Source organism: Panthera uncia (assembly GCF_023721935.1).
Source record: "Panthera uncia isolate 11264 chromosome B3 unlocalized genomic scaffold, Puncia_PCG_1.0 HiC_scaffold_1, whole genome shotgun sequence".
Lineage (NCBI taxonomy): Eukaryota > Metazoa > Chordata > Mammalia > Carnivora > Felidae > Panthera > Panthera uncia.
The window spans coordinates 7,893,377-7,912,434 of NW_026057582.1; the positions used below are offsets into that span (position 1 = coordinate 7,893,377).

The 19,058-nt window shown below is 44.5% G+C and overlaps 1 protein-coding gene across 7 annotated transcripts in view; it reads right to left on the reverse strand.

Moving 5' to 3' along the window:
- PAPOLA (poly(A) polymerase alpha) overlaps nucleotides 1–11,578 on the reverse strand; it is a 62,224-nt gene extending 50,646 nt beyond the window's left edge. For 3 of the 7 annotated variants that reach the window (XM_049612199.1, XM_049612197.1, XM_049612193.1), the window contains exon 1: nucleotides 10,538–11,578. In XM_049612199.1, coding sequence (XP_049468156.1) covers nucleotides 10,538–10,596 — 59 coding nt within the window. In that variant the 5' untranslated portion in view covers nucleotides 10,597–11,578. The remainder of the gene's footprint in view (nucleotides 1–10,537) is intronic. The other 4 variants (XM_049612198.1, XM_049612195.1, XM_049612192.1 and 1 more) reach the window with 2 other exon arrangements.
- Nucleotides 11,579–19,058: the final 7,480 nt, after the last annotated feature.

The following is a 19,058-nucleotide window of genomic DNA, read 5'->3' on the forward strand; positions in this document are numbered from 1 at the left end:
GCCCGGAGCCTGGAGCCCGCTTCAGATTCTGTGATCCCCTCTCTCTCTGGCCCTCCCCCGTTCATGCTCTGTCTCTCTCTGTCTCAAAAATAAATAAACATTAAAAAAATAATAATAAATTTAAAAAAATAAAAAAATAAAAAAAAGTTTGTATCCAGAAACTTCACCTTTAGCAATACTAGAGATACCAGGACACAAGACTCAAAGAAAAGGCCCTGAAATTGTGAGACATGTTCTCTTTAACTCACCACACAGTTTTAGTATATGAAATAGAACATAAAAATCCAAATTTCCACCCACTTTAGGATAGGGGTACAATGGATTATAAGACAGGCCAAATATGGGTCCAAACTCCTGTACAGCAACAATAAACTTGAAATGAACAGTGTCTATCCCAGGGTTATACCCTATGGGGGGGGGGGGAATGCTTGGTATCTAAATACCTCCTTGACCCCACAGCTTCCGGAATTTGACCTTCCTCATAGGAATAATACAAAAAGATATCCAAGGCTGTTCAGTGGAGCACTGTATACAATGCACTAACTGGAAACCACCTAAATATCTACTAACGTAATATAGGACTGATTAATTGCACTACATTCTTACAATGTAATACAATGCCATATAAAAAGAAAAAGGTGATTATTACACGTAGTAGCGTGCAAAAATGGTCACACTATATCAGGTGAAATAAACTGTGGAATATAATTATGACAATAGGATTTATTGAAACCTCAATATATTCCAGGTAGCGGGTCAAGCACTTTGCAATATTCCCAATCGTTCCTAGCAACTCTACTGTATCTGTCTCCATATTACAGAGGAAGAAAGTAGGGGCGCCCAGGTGGCTTAGTTGGTTAAGTGTCAGACTCTTGATTTTGACTCAGATCCTGACCTCAGTGATTCAATTCGTGAGATAGCGCTGACAATGAGCTTGCTTGGGATTCTCTCTCTCCCTCTCTCTGCCCCTTCCCTGCTCACGGTCGGTCTCTCTCTCTCTCTCTCTCTCTCAAAATACATAAACATAAAGGAAAGGAAAGAAGAAACAAACAAATACACCGGCTTACCTAAATTCACTGGGCCAGAATAAGAACCCAGGCATTTAACTATAATTGTAACCTTTATGCTGAGTTGTCTTTATACATCTTTCACAAAACAGTTTTATATATTGAAAAATTTATTATGTCTATAAACGCATAAAAACACACCAAAAAGAACTAAGACAGAATTTCACTTTGCACTTTCTAAAGGTTTGTTTCAGCACTGTGAAATTATTTTTAAAAACAAACTTAATGATGTCCTACAAAAGGCAAAATCATCTAATTCTACTATTCACCATAAAATTAAGTTAGTGATAGTAAGAAGGCCAAAATCATCCCCTAAAATTTTTCCCTGGCAGCAAGGAACACCAAACAAATGTTTAATTGAAAACAATAATTAGCATTTTGATTAGATTTTTAAAATCAGTTTATGCTAACCAAAGCACATTCTTTTAAAGTGAAATAAACAAAGTTTCAAAAAACGGATTTTTCATAGGGCAAGTGGGTGCCTCAGTCAGTTAGTCGGACTTTGGTTCCAGTCATGATCTCGGGGTTCAATGGTTCACACCCCTACATCCGGCTCTGTGCTGACAGCTCGGAGCCTGGAGCCTGCTTTGGATTCTGTGTCTCCCTCTCTCTCTGCCCCTCTCCCACTGCGCTTCATCTCTCTCTCAAAAATAAATAACATTTTAAAAAATGAATTTTTCAGTGCAATACTGTGATTAGAAATAGTAAATACAAAGAAAATCACGCTCCATTTTCTTGCTCCAGAAAACTGCTAAAGCGTTCAAGTTTATAAAACTTTGTACCAATCCAGTTTTTCTAAAAGCTTCTTTTTCTCATTTACCTTAATTTTGCCAGAAAGCATAGTATTTATTAGGCTGAATTTACTTAATTCCTAAATATGTTATGAAAGACAACACTAAAATCAGGAATATAAAAATTGTCTCTGCTCTGGGTGACAATCTCAAATTTGGTCTGGGATCCTTAAAAAACAAGTGCAAAGTAAAAGCTTAAAATAAATACTACAGAAACAAAGAATCGAAGCTATGCCAAAGAAAATCGTTAAGGAGGTGTGTGCACTCTGAATGACTTTGATGGGGTGGGGGGAGGCAGTCTAGGCAGATGACGAACACAGAAAAGGAAAGGACAAGTCACCAATGGTGTTTTCCCAAACGGTTAATGTGTAATGACTGCATCCCAATTTTAAACAAAGCTCATACTACTGATGAATCCCTGCTTCCTCATACTGAGCATGTGGAATATGTTGTGGCGTATGGTACCAACAAAGCCAACTGCCTCCAAATCCAAAGCTACTAGCCAATAGAAAACACTTTAGCATTTCTTCCTAGTTTTAGTTATTTGAGCTAAAATCGAAAGCTTAACTTGTTTAATAGTCTTCTTTGGAAGCAATCGGTAAATCACAAAAACTTACTCAACGTAACATTTCACCACAGTCTGATTTGCAGTAAAGAGGCTTTAGCCTTAAACATAACATAATGTGCCCATCCGGATTACACAGGAAGAAAAGGACACCAGACAGAAAAGGAATAAGGGATCTTTCTAAAATGTCTCAATGTGCACTCAATATTAATCCTTAGCAGAAATATTACAATTACTTTCACAAGAAGTCTAACGTGGAACGCTTTTTTAAATTTTATTTTATTTTATTTATTTTTTTTTTTTTAGAGAGAGAGACAGAGAGAGACAGAGAGACAGAGAGAAAGAGAGAGAGAGCATGGGAGAGGCAGAGAGAGGGATCGACACAAAATCCGAAGCAGGCTCCAGGCTCTGAGCTGTCAGCACAGAGCCCGACGCGGGGCTCCAACTCATGAACCATGAGATCATGATCTGAGTCAAAATCAGATGCTTAACCGACTAAGCCACCCAGGCGCCCCTAACATTGAGTGTTTTGATTTTAGTAGTAGCTTAGTCAAGCATACAGACAAGACAATGTATTTGATCACTAAGAAATTAGACTAAGAATCACTAATTTATCTGCCATGTGTTCTTTGTTAAGCGGTACCAAACATTATCTAGAACTACTTGTTATGTTCTTAAAATATGTATTCCAAGTGAATCAGCCAATATTTAGTAAGCACAGGGTCCAGTAAGTTCATGCTCAAGGGACTAAATTATGATGAATCCCAAAGGCAAACTTTGGAAATGCAAGGCTGATTATGCAGGTACTTGTCACTCAATTATAATAGCCAAGTTATTCTTCCTTCCTAAGGACACCTCCAACTGCCTTCTTGCCCCCTCTCCCAACAGACTAGGAGCAGTGAAAAAAAATAGCCAGACCTGGGGCGCCTGCATGGCTCAGTCGGTTGAGCATCCAACTTTGGCTCAGGTCACGATCTCACAGTTTTTGAGTTTGAGCCCTACATCGGGCTCTGTGCTGACAGCTCAGAGCCTGGAGCCTGCTTCAGACTCTGTGTCTCCCCCCCTCTCTGCCCCTCCCATGCTCACATTCCATCTCCTGTCTCCCTCTCTCAAAAATAAATATTAAAAAAAATGTTTTTTTAAATAGCCAGACCACAGTACTCATGCATCAGTTTTCCAAGTACAACTTGAAAATGAAGACAATGTAAATATAACAGAATTTGAGAAAGCATAAAGATGTATTAGAAAAGAATAGTCAAAAATATACTGTTGGGGTGCCTGTGTGGCTCAGTTGGTTAAGCTTCTGACTCTTGATCTCTCAGGTCATGGTCTCCCGGTTGGAGGGATGGAGCCCTGCACTGTGCTCTATGCCAACAGCACAGGGCCTGCTTGGGATTCTCTCTCTCTCAAAATAAATAAACTTAAACATATATACATATATGTTCATATATATAATCATAGTTTTATAGTACACACTATATAATATATAGTATTATAACAGTATTATAACACACATAGGTACTTATACATAGTATATGTATAAGTGTGTGTATACTTATACACACTTATACATAGTGTGTGTGTGTATAGTCATAGCATAAAACATTAACTGCAGGAAATACAAAATGTTTTTGATGACCAAAATGACAGGAATACTATTCTTAACCCATAAACTGTAAAAGCCATCATAAAATGCCAGAGCTGATTTCTGGACAAAGTATAGATGGAATATAAATTTGAAAGATAATTCTGTGACAGAAGAGAAAGAAAATAAAGTTACCTAGCAAAATCCCTACACTTTTCCCTTTCCCAAATCCTTAAATTTCCACAATTGAGAATGTTATATAATTCTGAAGACCTACAACTCAAGGATTAAAAAGTAACACCTAGAAAGTCAGCTAAGCATCCCAATTCGGGCAAGTTAAGATCTCACAGTTCATGGGTTCGAGCCCTGTGTCAGGCTCTGGGCTGACAGCTCAGAGCCTTGAGCCTTCTTCAGATTCTGTGTCTCCTTCTCTCTCTCTGTCCCTCCCCTGCTCATGCTCTGTGTGTCTCAAAAATAAACAAACATAAAAAAAAATAAGTAACACTTTCCACAGAAGGCAGTCGTCACAAAATAGGAGCGTGTAGACTGGTAAAGCTGTACGTAGCTTTAAATAAATAACACTAAAAATACATACTAAGATCTTAGGTTCTGTAGTATATTATAGTTTATGTATAATACACAAATACAATAAATACATGTCGGCAGTAAAAAAAATTTGAGGTTCAAATATTCTACACGCAAGAAATATGATCTTGAAAATTAACTCTACTTAAGACATCTGAATAGATCCCAACTGAGCTGATCAAACAGCTTCTGAGGAGATGGTATAGTACCAGAATGAGAACAGAACACGGAACCCAAAGTTGAATTAAGCCCCAATTTACAATGTAAGCACCCTTAAGACCTTGGATAAGTAACTACTTCAAGCCTCAATTTATTTATAGGGAATTAATACCTCCTGTAACGTTGCTGTTTTGTGAATCATAAACTGAGAATGTGCAATTATTTAAAAGCTACCGAATAATCAGAACAATGAACATACAGAATAAAAAACATGCCTCCCACCCCATCAAAATGGGAAATAGCTAGGAATCCAAATGGCTTCATTCTGGCCAGAAGACTTTCACCTCTGGAGGTGGGAATGATCAGGGAATAGGAACTGATTTACTCAATTCCCACACCTTATCTCCTAACTTCCCCATCAAAAAGCATGAACTGAAAACAGGCCTAAGGTAAAATACCACATTTCAAAACCACAGTCAACATTTATTAGGCAGCAAGCAATTCATTAGAAAAATCTCTAAATCCTAAAATCTGAAACCCAAAATCTCTCCAAGTTAGAAGTTATCTTCCCTAGGGGTGCCTGGGTGGCTCAGCCGGTTAAGTGTCCAACTTCAGCTCAGGTCATAATCTCACGGTTCATGGGCTGGAACCCTGCATCGGGCTCTGTGCTGACAGCCTGGATCCTGGAGCCTGCTTCAGATTGTGTGTCTCCCTCTCTCTCTGCCCCACCCCCGCTCACACTCTCTCGGTCTCTCAAAAATAAACATTAAAAAAAAATTTTTTTAAAGTTATCTTCCCTAAAGGTTATCTATGCATTGTTTCCCAGGACAACAAAAAAGTCTTTAAACCACTGTGTGTCCATCCCTCCAGACTGCCCAAAAGCCACCCAGAGATGCTACAATGGCACCGCCATTGGAAACAGCAGACGGGAAGCTATTAGCTGTTGCTGTACAGCAGCAATTTGTAAGTTCTCAAACTTTTTGGTTACAGACTTCTTTTACAAGTCTTAAGATTTACTGAGGACCCCAAAGAACTTTTGCTTATATGGATTATGTCTGCCAATATTTACTGCACTGGAATTATAACTGGGATATGTTTTTTAATGTTTATGTATTTAAGTACCAAGAAACCTATTACACATTAACATAATTGTTTAAAACTGTTCTCCAAAACAAAAAATTTAGTGAGACAATCCCACTATTTTATATTTTTGCAAGACTCTTTAATTCTGGCTCAATCAAAGACAGCTGGATTCGCCTATCTGCTTCTTCATTTAATCCCTTTGACAGGTTGTGCTGGTAACACACCTATGAAGAAAACCTGGCATCACACCATCCTCACTGGAGAAGAGTATTTTAACAGCTTTTTTAAATAATTGTGGATATTCTTCTTTGATACTACACCAAAACTCCACAAGTGGTAACTTATGAAAGATTACGGTATGAAAGCTCAAACTATTATCAATAAACCACCTGTACTCTGCTGTATTAAAATCCATGAGTCTAGGGGTGCCTGGCTGGCTCAGTCCGTGCAGTGTGCCACTCTTGATCTCAGGGTTGTGAGTTCGAGCGCTCTGTTGGGTGTAGAGATTACTTAAAAATAAAATCTTAACAAAAAAAAATCCATTGGTCTACCCTGTCCTTTGAATGAACTTTTTACCAATGTATAATTTTATTACAACAAAATTATGCAGATCTTCCAAACGTCGACACATTATTACACAAAATTAAAAAAACTATCGTTAATATCACCACCAATCTAGTCACAAACATTTTTTTTAATTTTGGGGAAACTGTCAAGCTCACGATGACACAAACAAGATTTCCAAAATTCTAGCTTTTGTCACAAAGTTCAAATTTATCATTTGGCCACCAAAGCTGTCAGTTGTTTTCCTTAAAGAGACAGGATCACTTCACGGTCAAGTTAAACGTCAAAACCCATGGTTCATCATCTGTTTTTTCAGATAAAAAAGCTCTGTGAGGAAAAACACTAGTGCAGTTCACAAATCAATCATACGTGTGCAACTTTTTAGTATACATGTGTACTTCCTCTGTTACCACGGCATATATGAGACATAAACTTGAGTCAAGATTAAAATGAACGTGTTTTACTGTTTCATCAAGAAATTTTGAAATGTACGTGTGTGATGAAGAAATATAAGAACTCCCAGTACAATATGGTGCCTCTCTCTGCCTTGATTCTTCCTAAGGCACGAACAACATTCCCCACTAGAGCTTTCGCACCGTCAATGCAAATGTCAATAGAGTAAGAGACATAACATTCCAGCACTATTATGAAAATAATTTGAATCTTATGTACTCCCTAAAAGGATCTCAGAGACATCCCTTCCCCCAGCTCCCACTGTGAGAATCGCTGGTACTACCATCCACCAGGCGGCCCCCGTTCTATCCATTAGAACTTCATGAAACTTTTGGACAGCCCCCAATAGGCGGGAGAAAAGCTATGGTCTCCCCCAAATCTTGTTAAATATCTCCTCCAGTAACTTCAACAACATTCTCTAAATGTTATATGAATGCTAGGCCACTGACAATGGTTACTCTCCTCAAAATCTTTTTATTGTAAGTGTGATAGCCAGAACTGAGCTCATGCAAATAATGATCCGCCCATCACAGGGTAGGGCAGAAATCAAAATATAGTTTCCAGAAGGGCATTATATTCTATTAATGCAATGGAAGAACCTTGCCAGGGTACATCTGCAACATCTAGAGACATTTTCGGTTGTCACTACTGGAGAGATGGGGGGTGGGGCTCCCGAAATCCAGCAGGTTGAAGCCAGGGATGCTGTTAAACACCTTACAACAGGGGCGCCTGGGTGGTTCAGTCAGTTGAGCGTCCCATTTCGGCTCAAGTCAAGATCTCATGGTTCGTCAGTTTGAGCCCCGCGAAGGGTTCTGTGCTGACAGCTCAGAGCCTGGAGCCTGCTTCGGATTCTTCGACTCCTTCTCTCTCTGCCCATCCCCCGCTTGTGGCTCTGTCTCTCAAAAATTTATTGTAAAAAAAAAAAAAAAAAATTGGGGGGCGCCTGGGTGGTTCAGTCGGTTGAGCGTCCGACTTCAGCTCAGGTCATGATCTCACAGTTCGTGATTTTGAGCCCCGTGTAGGGCTCTGTGCTGACAGCTCAGAGCCTGGGAGATCCTGTGTCTCCGTCTCCCTGCTCCTCCCCCACTCACATTCTCTCTCTCTCTAAAATGAATAAAAACATTTAAAAATAAATAAATGAATAAGCAAACAAACACCTTACAACACATAAGACAGACCCCTCCAAAGAATTATCTGGCCATAAATGTCAACAATACCTACCAGAGAAACACTGTACTGATGGATCCTAAGATTACCAAAATTTCTGGAATCTTCATCACCATGGCTTTTTTTTTTTTTTTTAATTTATTTATTTGTTTTGAGAGAGAGAGAGTGAGCGAACAAGTGCACTCAAGCAGGGGAGGGGCAGAGAGAGAAGAATCCCAAGCAAGCTCTGCTCTGTCAGACCAGAGCCCTAACATCCAGGAACCATGAGATCATGACCTGAGCCGAAGTCGGACGCTTAACCGACTCAGCCACCCAGGTGCCCCATCACCATGACTCTTAAATTGGACCAGCCTTTCAAAATTACACATGCTATTACATATGCTTTTTAGACAAAACAGGAACACTTGTTCACAATGCTTTATAACGAACTTCAATACTCTTTGATTTAACCCATTCTGACAACTCACGTAAGGTCTATACACACTCCCACCCACCCAAATTTAACAGGACAGGCATCCCTAAACTGCAAGTGGAAATCAAACAAGATCTAGTCTGAAATCACAATTCATAGCTTCAAAGAAATGAAATGAAAGACAGTGTGACACCAGAACATGAAAAACAAAGAAAGCCAATCAATGTGGAAAAAGGCGTATTTAACTAAGCAGTCTGGTCTTTCTGTTGTTTACTTAAATGTATACTATGCTTATGGTTAAAAATGAAAGGGACAGCTAATGAAAAGCTGGCCATATTGTTAACATTTCAAAAAACACACTGGAGGGGCGCCTGGGTGGCGCAGTCGGTTAAGCGTCCGGCTTCAGCCAGGTCACGATCTCGCGGTCCGTGAGTTCGAGCCCCGCGTCAGGCTCTGGGCTGATGGCTCGGAGCCTGGAGCCTGTTTCCGATTCTGTGTCTCCCTCTCTCTCTGCCCCTCCCCCGTTCATGCTCTGTCTCTCTCTGTCCCAAAAATAAATAAAAAACGTTGAAAAAAAAAATTAAAAAAAAAAAAAAACCACACTGGAAAGCTAATTATCCATGTATGAATCTGCTGCCTTAACTCTGTCTTCCATTTTATACATTTGAACTTACTTCCAAAAAAATTTTTGCTCTGAGGTCTTTACAGAAAACGTACACCTCCCTTCCTCAAAGAATGCTGGGAAAAAGTAGGTGTAAAAGTATTTTTATTTTCTAAAGAGAAAGACACAACTATGTTATTTCTAATTAAAACCTTTCAAGGCATACATTTCCTATCACTGACCAATTTGTAACACTGCCATGATTATCATAAAGTTGCTTTTCAAGCACAGCAATAAGATGTGAGCTAACACAAAGAAGTCACATGGCATCACTAAAAACATTTAATTGCTGAACTGGAAAATACCACAAAAATCAGTGCTCCTAGTGCCTCTTTCCACCATTTCATTAAAAGGATGAATGAATCAATTAACAGGGATCTTGCAGATTCCAAGATTTTAGGTCTGCATATTTAATTAAAACTAGCAAATATTCTCATTACAGAAATGTTGACAGGTCCTTTAAAAATGACAGGAGCGGGTGAGAAGGAGCATGAAATTCTTTTTAAAAATACTGTATAAAAAGCAATAGACGTCTTAAAGCCTGTGTCAAAGTTAGGGCCTCGGCTGTAAAGAGACACACGCACACAAGTACACAGACCTATAAACTTGTAAAACTGTAATCAGTGATATTTGCGAAAAAGAAATGGTCTTTACTTAAAAAAATAAAGAAATAAACCTGTGGTGCTGTATTAGGTGTCTAGAAATCAGAAGACCTTTATTTTGCATTTAAGTAAAACTTCCAGTGTCAATTACATGGTTCATTGGGGGACCACAAAGAAGAAAATTCAGTCTAGTCTCAGAGGAGCACTCTTACACTTGAACCTTCATAAATGGAAGAAATGCAGTCTCACTATTTAGGCCTCGACACTGCTGCATATACGCAGAAAGGAAAAACAAACAAAACAAAACAACTGTAAGCTACTTCCGATCCCAACAATGAGCTCGCAAATTACATCTCATTCTTTGAAAGAGAAAGAAAATAGAAACTTTTTTAAAACGCCCGACAAGAGAAGCAAGGGAGAAGACGCAGCCCTAGAGAGACCAGAGAGGCGGGGATGGACCAGCTTTAAGTCCACAATGAGAAAAATGTAAAGCACCGCTAGAGACGGAGGGAGAAGGCAAGCAGAATGCATCCGACTGCCCTATCAAAACAAAACAGAGCAACACCCAACAAAACGCGCTGCGGAGGACACACACCCTGGCAAGTGCCCCTTCGCTGAGTGGGGGAAAGCCTGGGGGCGGGGGGGGGGGGGGTCCAAACACTGAGCAAGGCTCGACGCTCGAAACTGCGCTTTGAGCTAGTGCTCGTGCAAGCTGGGACGTGGAAGTGGGTTAACTCTGGCGCACGATTTGGGCATCCTGGAAACGGGAGGAAGAGAGGGACGCGGCGGAGGCAGACCAGGAAGAGAGCATCGAAACGCGCCTGGGAGACGCCGAGAGCGAACCTGAACCCCGTGTGCCGACCCCGCGACCAGCAGGGCCTTCCTTCCCCGCCGCCAGGCATTGGCTTTTTTGTTTTGTTTTGTTTTGTTTTCTCTTTTCCTTTTTTCGGACCGGGCGGAGAAGCGGGCGCAGTAAGGTCCGGGTTCCCCCGGCCGTCCCGGAAGGGGAAGGCCCCCCGGCCCGACGGCCGCGGAGCCAGGAAGGGGTGGGGGGAAGCGGGAACCGAGCGCTAGGGGAAGTGCGGCGGCGAGCGGGTGAGGAAACAGGAAGAGCCCCGTTCCCGCCTGCCTCCCGCCCCCCTCCCCGGGCCGAGGGCCCGGCTCTCGCGCCACCCCCTCCCCCTCCCCCTCCCCCCCCGACGCCCCCAAGGCCCCGCCGGCGTGCTAGAGAAAACAGAATACAAATCACTTACAACGGCATCGTCTCCTGCGCCGGCACCGCCCAGTCACTTCCCCCCCGCAACCGCCGCCGCTGCCGCCCTGGGCATGATCCACTGAGGCGGGAGGGAGGGGGGGGGCCTGCCTCAGCCCTGGGTCCAACCCCACTCCCGCACCGCTCCCGCCGCTTTAAGCGCTTCTCCTCCTTCCCCTTCGTCCTAACATGGCGCCCGAGCGCTACCACAGCAACGTTCTAGAACTGCTGACGCCGCCACGCACGCCGTGCGCGCGCCTGCGCCGAGGCCGCCCGGCCCCGCGCAGCCTCACGGGAACTGTAGTTCGTGAGGCGGCCGGCGGTCCGGCAATTTCCGCCCCGGGGCCGCCGCGCTTCCGCGGCGAGGGTCGGGGGTCTGGTGGGAGCGGTGCGGGAGGCTCCGGGCCGCGGGCCGTTCCTCGAGCGAGGACGCCGGAGGGCACGACGCGGACGCGGGCCCGACGACTGAGGAAGGGCCCGAGCGCGAGGCGCCGCTTCCAGCGCATTGTGAGGTGCCGCCGTTCTCGCCGCCCGAGGTCGCGCTTGGCGGGGACCGAGGCGCCCACGGGTGTGCCGTGGGCCGCCCGAGCGCGCGGGGCTCGGGACGGGGCCGCTCGGCGGTGCCTTGGGTGGCCGCAAGTTGCTCGGCCTCTTCGTACTGTTCTGCCAAGCGGCAGTAAGATCTGCCCCCGAGGCTTGTGGCGATTGCTGCGTGTGTTGGCGCCGGAGGGGTGCTTGGCTCGGGCTGCTTGTTGGGACACTCCCCTCCCCTACTAGACCGGGGTCCCCCTAGGCGAGCTTTTCGGCTCCTCTGGCCACTAGAGTGTGTGCACGCAGGCGCTCTAGAAGTCTTTGTGGAATGAATCCCTTTGCGGGGCAGGACTGTGATGACGGCGAGTTCTGGAGCACGAGCTCATCTTTACAAACAAGTGGTGCCCTGGAACTTACCGATAAAGCTGCTGCACTTAAGTGGAAAGATCGCTGGCAGTAACCGTTGGGATTTGAGCAAGGACTGTGTTGTGCGGCCCTGATCTATCCCTGGGGGTGGGACCCGGGAGCGTACCCCACCCTCCTCCCCCGGAGCAACTGTTGAAAGAAAAGTGCCTGAAGCCGATCTGATACTCCTTCCCTCTTCGAATTAGAATGCTATCGAAAGTGTCCCACCGAAGGCTTATGGAGGGTCGGGAAGGAAATAAATACGGGGAAGATGGAGTTCTAAATTATTTAAGTAGATTAGTAATGGACTCGTAGAACCTGGGGAAATTTGGCAAAGGACTTCCCTGTTTTCACAGGACATCTGTCTAGCAGGAGGAACCATCTAGGACTAAAGGCTCAATGGGAGAAGCCCAGGACCTAAACCTGCAATCTCCGACACTATAGTCGTTTGTCACCTGTGACTTTTGAGCCCTGGGAATGAGGCTAGTTCATTTAAGATGTTCTGTACGTGCAAAATACAGATTTCAGGGGTCTTACTGGGAACAAAATAATGAGATACCTGATACTTATTAAATTCATTACATACTGAAATAGTACTTTGGATATATAAAAAAAAATCGTTTAAAATGAATTTCATCTGTTTGTTTTTAAAATGTGGCTACCAGGACATTTTAAATTCTATACGTGGCCCTCATTTCTATTGAACAGGGCTGATTGGGAGACAGACTTGAACTTGATTCTCAATCCTACTTACTCCCTTACCCTCTTGTCATCAAGGTGGTTTGGGTTGAGGGCCCAGTAGCACACCCGTCCTTTAAAGCTTGAAAGTTTGAGATCCATGGGCGCCTGGGTGGCTCAGTCAGTTAACCGTCCGACTTTGGCTCAGGTCATGATCTCACACTTGGTGAGTTCGAGCCCCGCATCGGGCTCTGTTACTGACAACTCGGAGCCTGGAGCCTGCTTCGGATTCTGTGACTCCCTCTCTCTCTGTCCCTCCCCCCCCCCTCAAAATAAATAAGTAAACTTTTAAGAAAAAAGGTTAGGGGCACCTGGGTGGCTCAGTCAGTTAAGCATCCAACTCTTGGTTTCAGCTCAGGTCATGATCTCCTGGTTCATGAGTTCTAGCCCCGCGTCGGGCTCTATGCTGACAGTGCAGAGCATCATTGGGATTCTTTGTGTGTTCCTCTCTCTGCCCCTCCCCTGCTCACTCTATCTCTCTCTCAAGATAAGTTTTTTTAAAAAAAGGTAAAGAAGGGACTGATTTCAGAGAGATTCAGGAGATGTAGTTAATCCTGAATGTGAAAGGTGAGGGAGGGGAAGAAGACACATGATTTCAGAGGTTCTAGGGAAGGTGGGAGAAACAGGAGGATGATTGGGAGACTGCACAAGGTCACGAGAGTACTTTGGTAGGAGTTTTTTGAAACGCCGGTGGGACCTTTAGAAATGTCTACCAGGAGATCGAAAACACATCTCAGGAGCTGAGGAGAGAAGCCAGGGCTGGAGATAAAGATTTTAAACTCTGAAAGCAAGAATTGGATCTTGGAGTTCTGTTTCAGCTCAGCATGTTAGGAAGCGCCCTACACACACCCAGCAACTACAGTCTAATCCACCCGAAAGTTCACACGTGTGTGATGAGCTAGGTGCTCCCGTATCCCCAATGTTTAGGACCCACTTAAGGACGTAACTTGAGCCAAGCAGAGGGGACAGTCGGATAGAACCAGTCTCCAGTGTGCTGGTGGAGGCAGTAACCCTGCTGTTCGTCTTTGCCTTGTCCTCCGAGCCCTGCCCGGTCCTCCAGCTGCCACCCCGTGGCTGCGGCCCTCGCCCTACCACAGTGCCTGTTTCCACTGGCTACTCAGATGGGGGAAGACGTCTTCTGGTTCTCCTAGGTCCACAGTACTTTCCAGTTTAAGAAATGCACAGAAATGGGAGGGGGGACGCCTAGGTGGCTCATTGGGTTAAGCGGCCGGCTCTTGATTTCACCCCAGATCATGATCTCACGGTTCATGAGTTCGAGCCCCGCATCGGGTGCAGAGCTTGCTTGGGATTCTCTCTCTCGCTCCCTCTCTCTGCCCTCCTGCATTCTCTCTCTCGCGCGCGCTCTGTCTCATAATAATAAATAAATAAGGAAACCTAAAAAAAAAAATGCACAAAAAATGTTTTTGAGAGCAGAGCCTCTTGACCTGTTGAAACTAGCTAGATTTTTTTTTTCAGTGTCATTTAGGAGGTGGCAATTGGAGATGCTATGTTGATATGGAGGTTTTTTTATCCCATTAACAAACTACAATGATTCATTTGGCTACTAATGGTGCATGAGTTTTAAATTTTTTTAACCAAGATTAACCAGATTTATGAGTCACTAAAGTAAAAGTAGTAACATAAACACTTTCATCTAATGAGTATTGTACACTTGAGCTGTATTTTGCTTAAATTCTTTTTAAAATTTCCTGTAGATGTTAATTAGTTTATGTATTATTTATTTATTTATTTATTTACATTTATTTATTTTTGAGAGACAGAGAGAGAGCACATGCAGGGGAGGGGCAGAGAGAGGGAGACACGGAATCCAAAGAAGCAGGCTCCAGGCTCCGAGCTGTCAGCACAGAGTCCAATGCAGGGCTCAAACTCACAAACTGCAAGATCACGGCCTGAGCCGAAGTCGGACGCTTAACCGACTGAGCCACCCAGACACCCCCTAGTTTATGTGTTTTCTACATGTCTCTTTATTTTTAGAGAGAGAGAGAGAGAGAGAGAGAGCGCGTGCCCTCCCAAGTGAGCGGGGGAGGGGCAGAGAGGGGGGAGACAGAGTCCCAAGTAGGCTCCCCGCTCTCAACGCAGAGCCCGAAATGGGGCTCGAACCCACAAATCCTGAGATCATGACCTGAGCTGAAAGCAGGAGTGGGTCACCCAGGTGCCCCCATTAGTTTATGTTTTAGAGACCATGTCCCCCACCATTTGCATGAAAGGAAGAACCACAGTAGCATGTTGATTATAACTGGCCCCAGACCTGTGCCTCCTGGAGTCCCTGCCTTTGGTCAGCAGCACGATGGTCTTCCACACTGAAGCAAAATCGCCAACCCATCATCAACTCCTATCCATCGAATCCATCAGAAACCACCCCCTGCTCCGTCCCCTCCGCCAGTGTCTCGTCTGGCTTGGACGATTGTGGAGCGCTTTCCTTCCGGTCCTTCTCCAGACAGCAGCTGGGCTTTGAAAGCATAACTCAGCTTTTATGACGCTCCCACAGGAAACCCAGTTTAATGGCTTCCCATTGCTCTTAGAATAAAACCAAACTTGACTTACAAAGTCAAGGGGCGCCTGGATGGCCCAGGCGGTTAAGCATCTGACTCTTGATTTCAGATCGAGTCATGATGTTCTGGTTCGAGGGCTCCATGCTGACAGTGCTGAGCCTGCTTGAGATTCTCTCTCCTTCTCTTTCGGCCTCTCCCCCCCCCCCCCCTCCCTCGCCCCCTCTCAAATAAAATTTAAAAAAACAAAACAAAATGGAAAGTCAAGCCAAAGTGGTTTACAAGGCCTTTCGTGATCTGGCTCTTAATTTTTAATTTTTCCCTCTAACCTCATCTCAGGCCCCACCCCTTTCCTCACTGTGCCTCAACCCTACCGGCCTCTATTCTTTCCTTAAACATGCTCAGCGCCTTGCTGCCTCGGAGCCTCCGTGCTTGACCCTCTGCACTGCCGTCCTGGCCCTTCCCACAGCTGGCTTGTGCTCAGCCTGTCAAAGCCCAGTGTCACTGCCTCCTGGACGCCTTCCCGGACCACCTCGTCTAAACCGCTTCCTTGCATTATCATCCTTCTTGCATAACCGGCACTTCCTTGCTAATTTCTTTATTTTTTTTTTTTAATGTTTATTTATTTTTGAGACAGAGGGAGACAGAGTGCGAGTGGAGGAGGGGCAGAGAGAGAGGGAGACACAGAATCCGAAGCAGGCTCCAGGCTCTGAGCTCTCAGCACAGAGCGCGATGCGGGGCTCGAACCCATGAACCCTGAGATCATGACCTGAGCCTAAGTCGGACGCTTAACCGACTAAGCCACCCAGGTGCCCCATCTAATTTCTTTATTATTATGTATTCTGTCATTCTCACTAAAATCTAAGCTCCATGAAGATAGCAGCCCTGACTGTGTTGTTCAAACTACCCTAAGCCCAAAGCATTAAAACAGTGCCTGGTGAATATTGGTACTTAAGAATCAGATTCTTTCTGGGGGCACCTGGGTGGCTCAGTGGGTTAAGCATCTGTCTTTGGCTCAGGTCATGATCTCATAGTTCGTGAGTTCAAGCCCCACGATCAGGCTCTCTGCTGTCAGCATGGAGCCTGCTTCGGATCCCCTGTCTCCCTCTCTCTGCCTCTCCCCTGCTCGCTCTCTTGATCTCATGGTTCATGGGTTCAAGCCCTGCATCGGGCTCTGTGCTGACAGCTCAGAGCCTGGGGCCTGCTTCAGGTTCTGTGTCTCCTTCTCTCTCTGCCCCTCTCCCACTCACACTCTGCCTCTCTCTGTCTCTCAAAAATAAATATTAAAAAAAATGTTTTTAAATATAAAAGACTAAATTCCCGGGAATTCAAATAGTATTTTTTTTTCCTGAAGGGGCTGTAAGGAATTCTATGACAATGAACAGGTCTGCATTTTAAGGAGTTGTTTCATTTTGTTTTTAGCTTTTAAGGACACATGCTATACTTCACTTTAAAAAAAAAATTTTTTTAACATTTATTTATTTTTGAGAGACAGCATGAGTGGGTGGGGGAGGAGCAGAGAGAGAGGGGGACACAGAATCTGAAGCAGGCTCCAGGTTCTGAGCTGTCAGCACAGAGCCCAACACGGGGTTTGAACTCACAAACCGTGAGATCATGACATGAGCTGAAGTTAGATGCTTAACCGACTGAGCCACCCAGGCCCCCACTTCAGTATTTTTTCAAGGTAGAGCACCGGTTCCTTTTTAAAAGATTATTAAATTCCGATTATATGGTAATCTGTACCAGTATGAAGCCTTTTATGCTTTCCCTCTCTGTAAGACTCCCTATTGACCCGTATGAATATTTTTTAAGTTTATTTATTTTGAGAGAGAGACAGAGCACCAGTGGGGGAGGGGCAGAGAGAGAGAGAGAGAGAGAGAGAGAGAGAATCCCAAGCAGGCTCTGCACTGTCAGCACGGAGCCTGACACAAGGCTCGATCTCGCGAAACGTGAGATCACGAACCCGAGCCGAAATCAAGACTCCGATGCTCAACCGACTGAGCCACCCAGATGCCCCAAGCTGTATGAATTTTTATCCTGTGTACGCTCCCATATAACTATCACTTGAATCAAGATACAGAAAATGTTCCGTGCCCCGGCAGACTCCCTCCCAGCGAATAACCCTCTATCATTACCACCACCGTTGCCAGATAACCACTATTTTAACCTCTATCGCCATGGACCAGTTATATTTATTTTTCAGCTTCCCACATAGGGAATCACAGAGTCTTCCCCCTCGTTTATAACTTCTTTCATGCGACATTATGTCTGTGAGACTTTGTCAGACTGACAATTCATTCTTTTTCATTGCTGTGTGGTATTCTCTGCTATCACACTATCTTTCTCCTATTGTAAATATCACCATAGATCTTTCTCCTATTGATGGGCATTTGGGGTTGGTTGGTTTGTTTGTTTGTTTTCCAGTTTGGGGCTTTTATGAGTAACGTTGCTTGAACATTCTGGTACGTGCCTTTTTGTAGACGTAAGTACTCCTCCTTCTTGGGTATATACCCAAGAACGGCATTGCTGGGCCATGTGTGTGCCCGTACTCCGCTTTAGTAAGTGCTCCCAAAGGTTTTCACAGGGACAGCATCAGTCTGTACTCCCACCAGCGGTATGTGAGTGTTTCAGCGGCTCCACATCCCCCCTCGACCCTTGATGGAAACAGTCCACTTGATTTCAGCCATCTGGCGGCATTGGGGTGGAATCCCCCTGCGGTTTGCATTTGTCTTTCTCTGATGAGTCATGAGTAATGGCTCTGAGCACTTGTTAATATGCTAATTGTCCATTCACATATCCTCTTGATGAAGTGGTTTCTCAAGTCACCTGCCTGTTTTTATTTTATTCTTAATTTGAATTAAAATTAATTTAATTAGAGTGAGAGAGACCGACAGTGAGCAGGGGAGGGGCAGAGAGAGAGAAGGAGGGAGAGATCCCAAGCAGGCTCCACACTCCCAGTGTGGAGCCCGAGGCAGGGCTCGAACTCACGAACAGCGAGATCGTGACCTGAGCCGAAACCAAGACTTGGTGGCTTAACCAGCTGAGCCACCCATGCACCCCTCTTCTTTTTTTTAAATTGGATTGTCAATAAATAAATACACTGGGCTGTCAGTTTTATTGACTTGGAAGGAATTTTTAATATATTCTGAGTACAAGTCCTCTGGCCTATATCTTCAGTGCATATCGATGTATATCCATTGCAAGTATCTTCCTAATTCTGAAGCGTGACTTTTTACTCTTTTTTTAAATTTTTTTTGTTTACATTTTTATTTATTTTTGAGAGACAGAGAGAGACAGAGCACAAGTAGGGGAGGGGCAGAAAGAGAATGAGAATCCGAAACAGGCTCCAGGCTCTGAGCTGTCAGCACAGAGCCCGATGTGGGGCTCAAACTCACAAACTGTGAGATCCTGACCTGAGCCAAAGTCGGATGTTTAACCAACTGAGCCACCCAGGCACCCCCTTTTTACTCTTTTAATATTTCCTTGAGAAATCTTCACCCACCCCTGGGTTATGAAGAACTCCTCTCATGTTTTATTCTATTGTAGAAGCTTTATTGCTTTGACTTTCCTGTTTAGGTCCACAAGGCATCCTAAAATAATGTTACATATAGTGTGAGTTAGAGGTCAAGGGTTTGGGTTTTTTTGGGTTTGGGAGGGGTTTTTTGGTTGATTTTTTAAACGTATGACCCTCTAAAACGACCTGCCCCATTTATAGGAAAGACCATATTTTCTGTTCCATTGATCTTAATTACTGTAGTTTTATAATAAGCCTTGATACCTGGAGAGTGAAGTCTTTCAGGTTCCTTGTCATTCTTTAAGCCTGCTCTGGGGGCACCTGGGTGGCTCAGCGGGTTAAGCAGGTAAGCACCCGACTCTTGATTTTGGCCCCTGTCGTGTTGGGGTCCGTGCTGACAGTATGCAGCCTGCT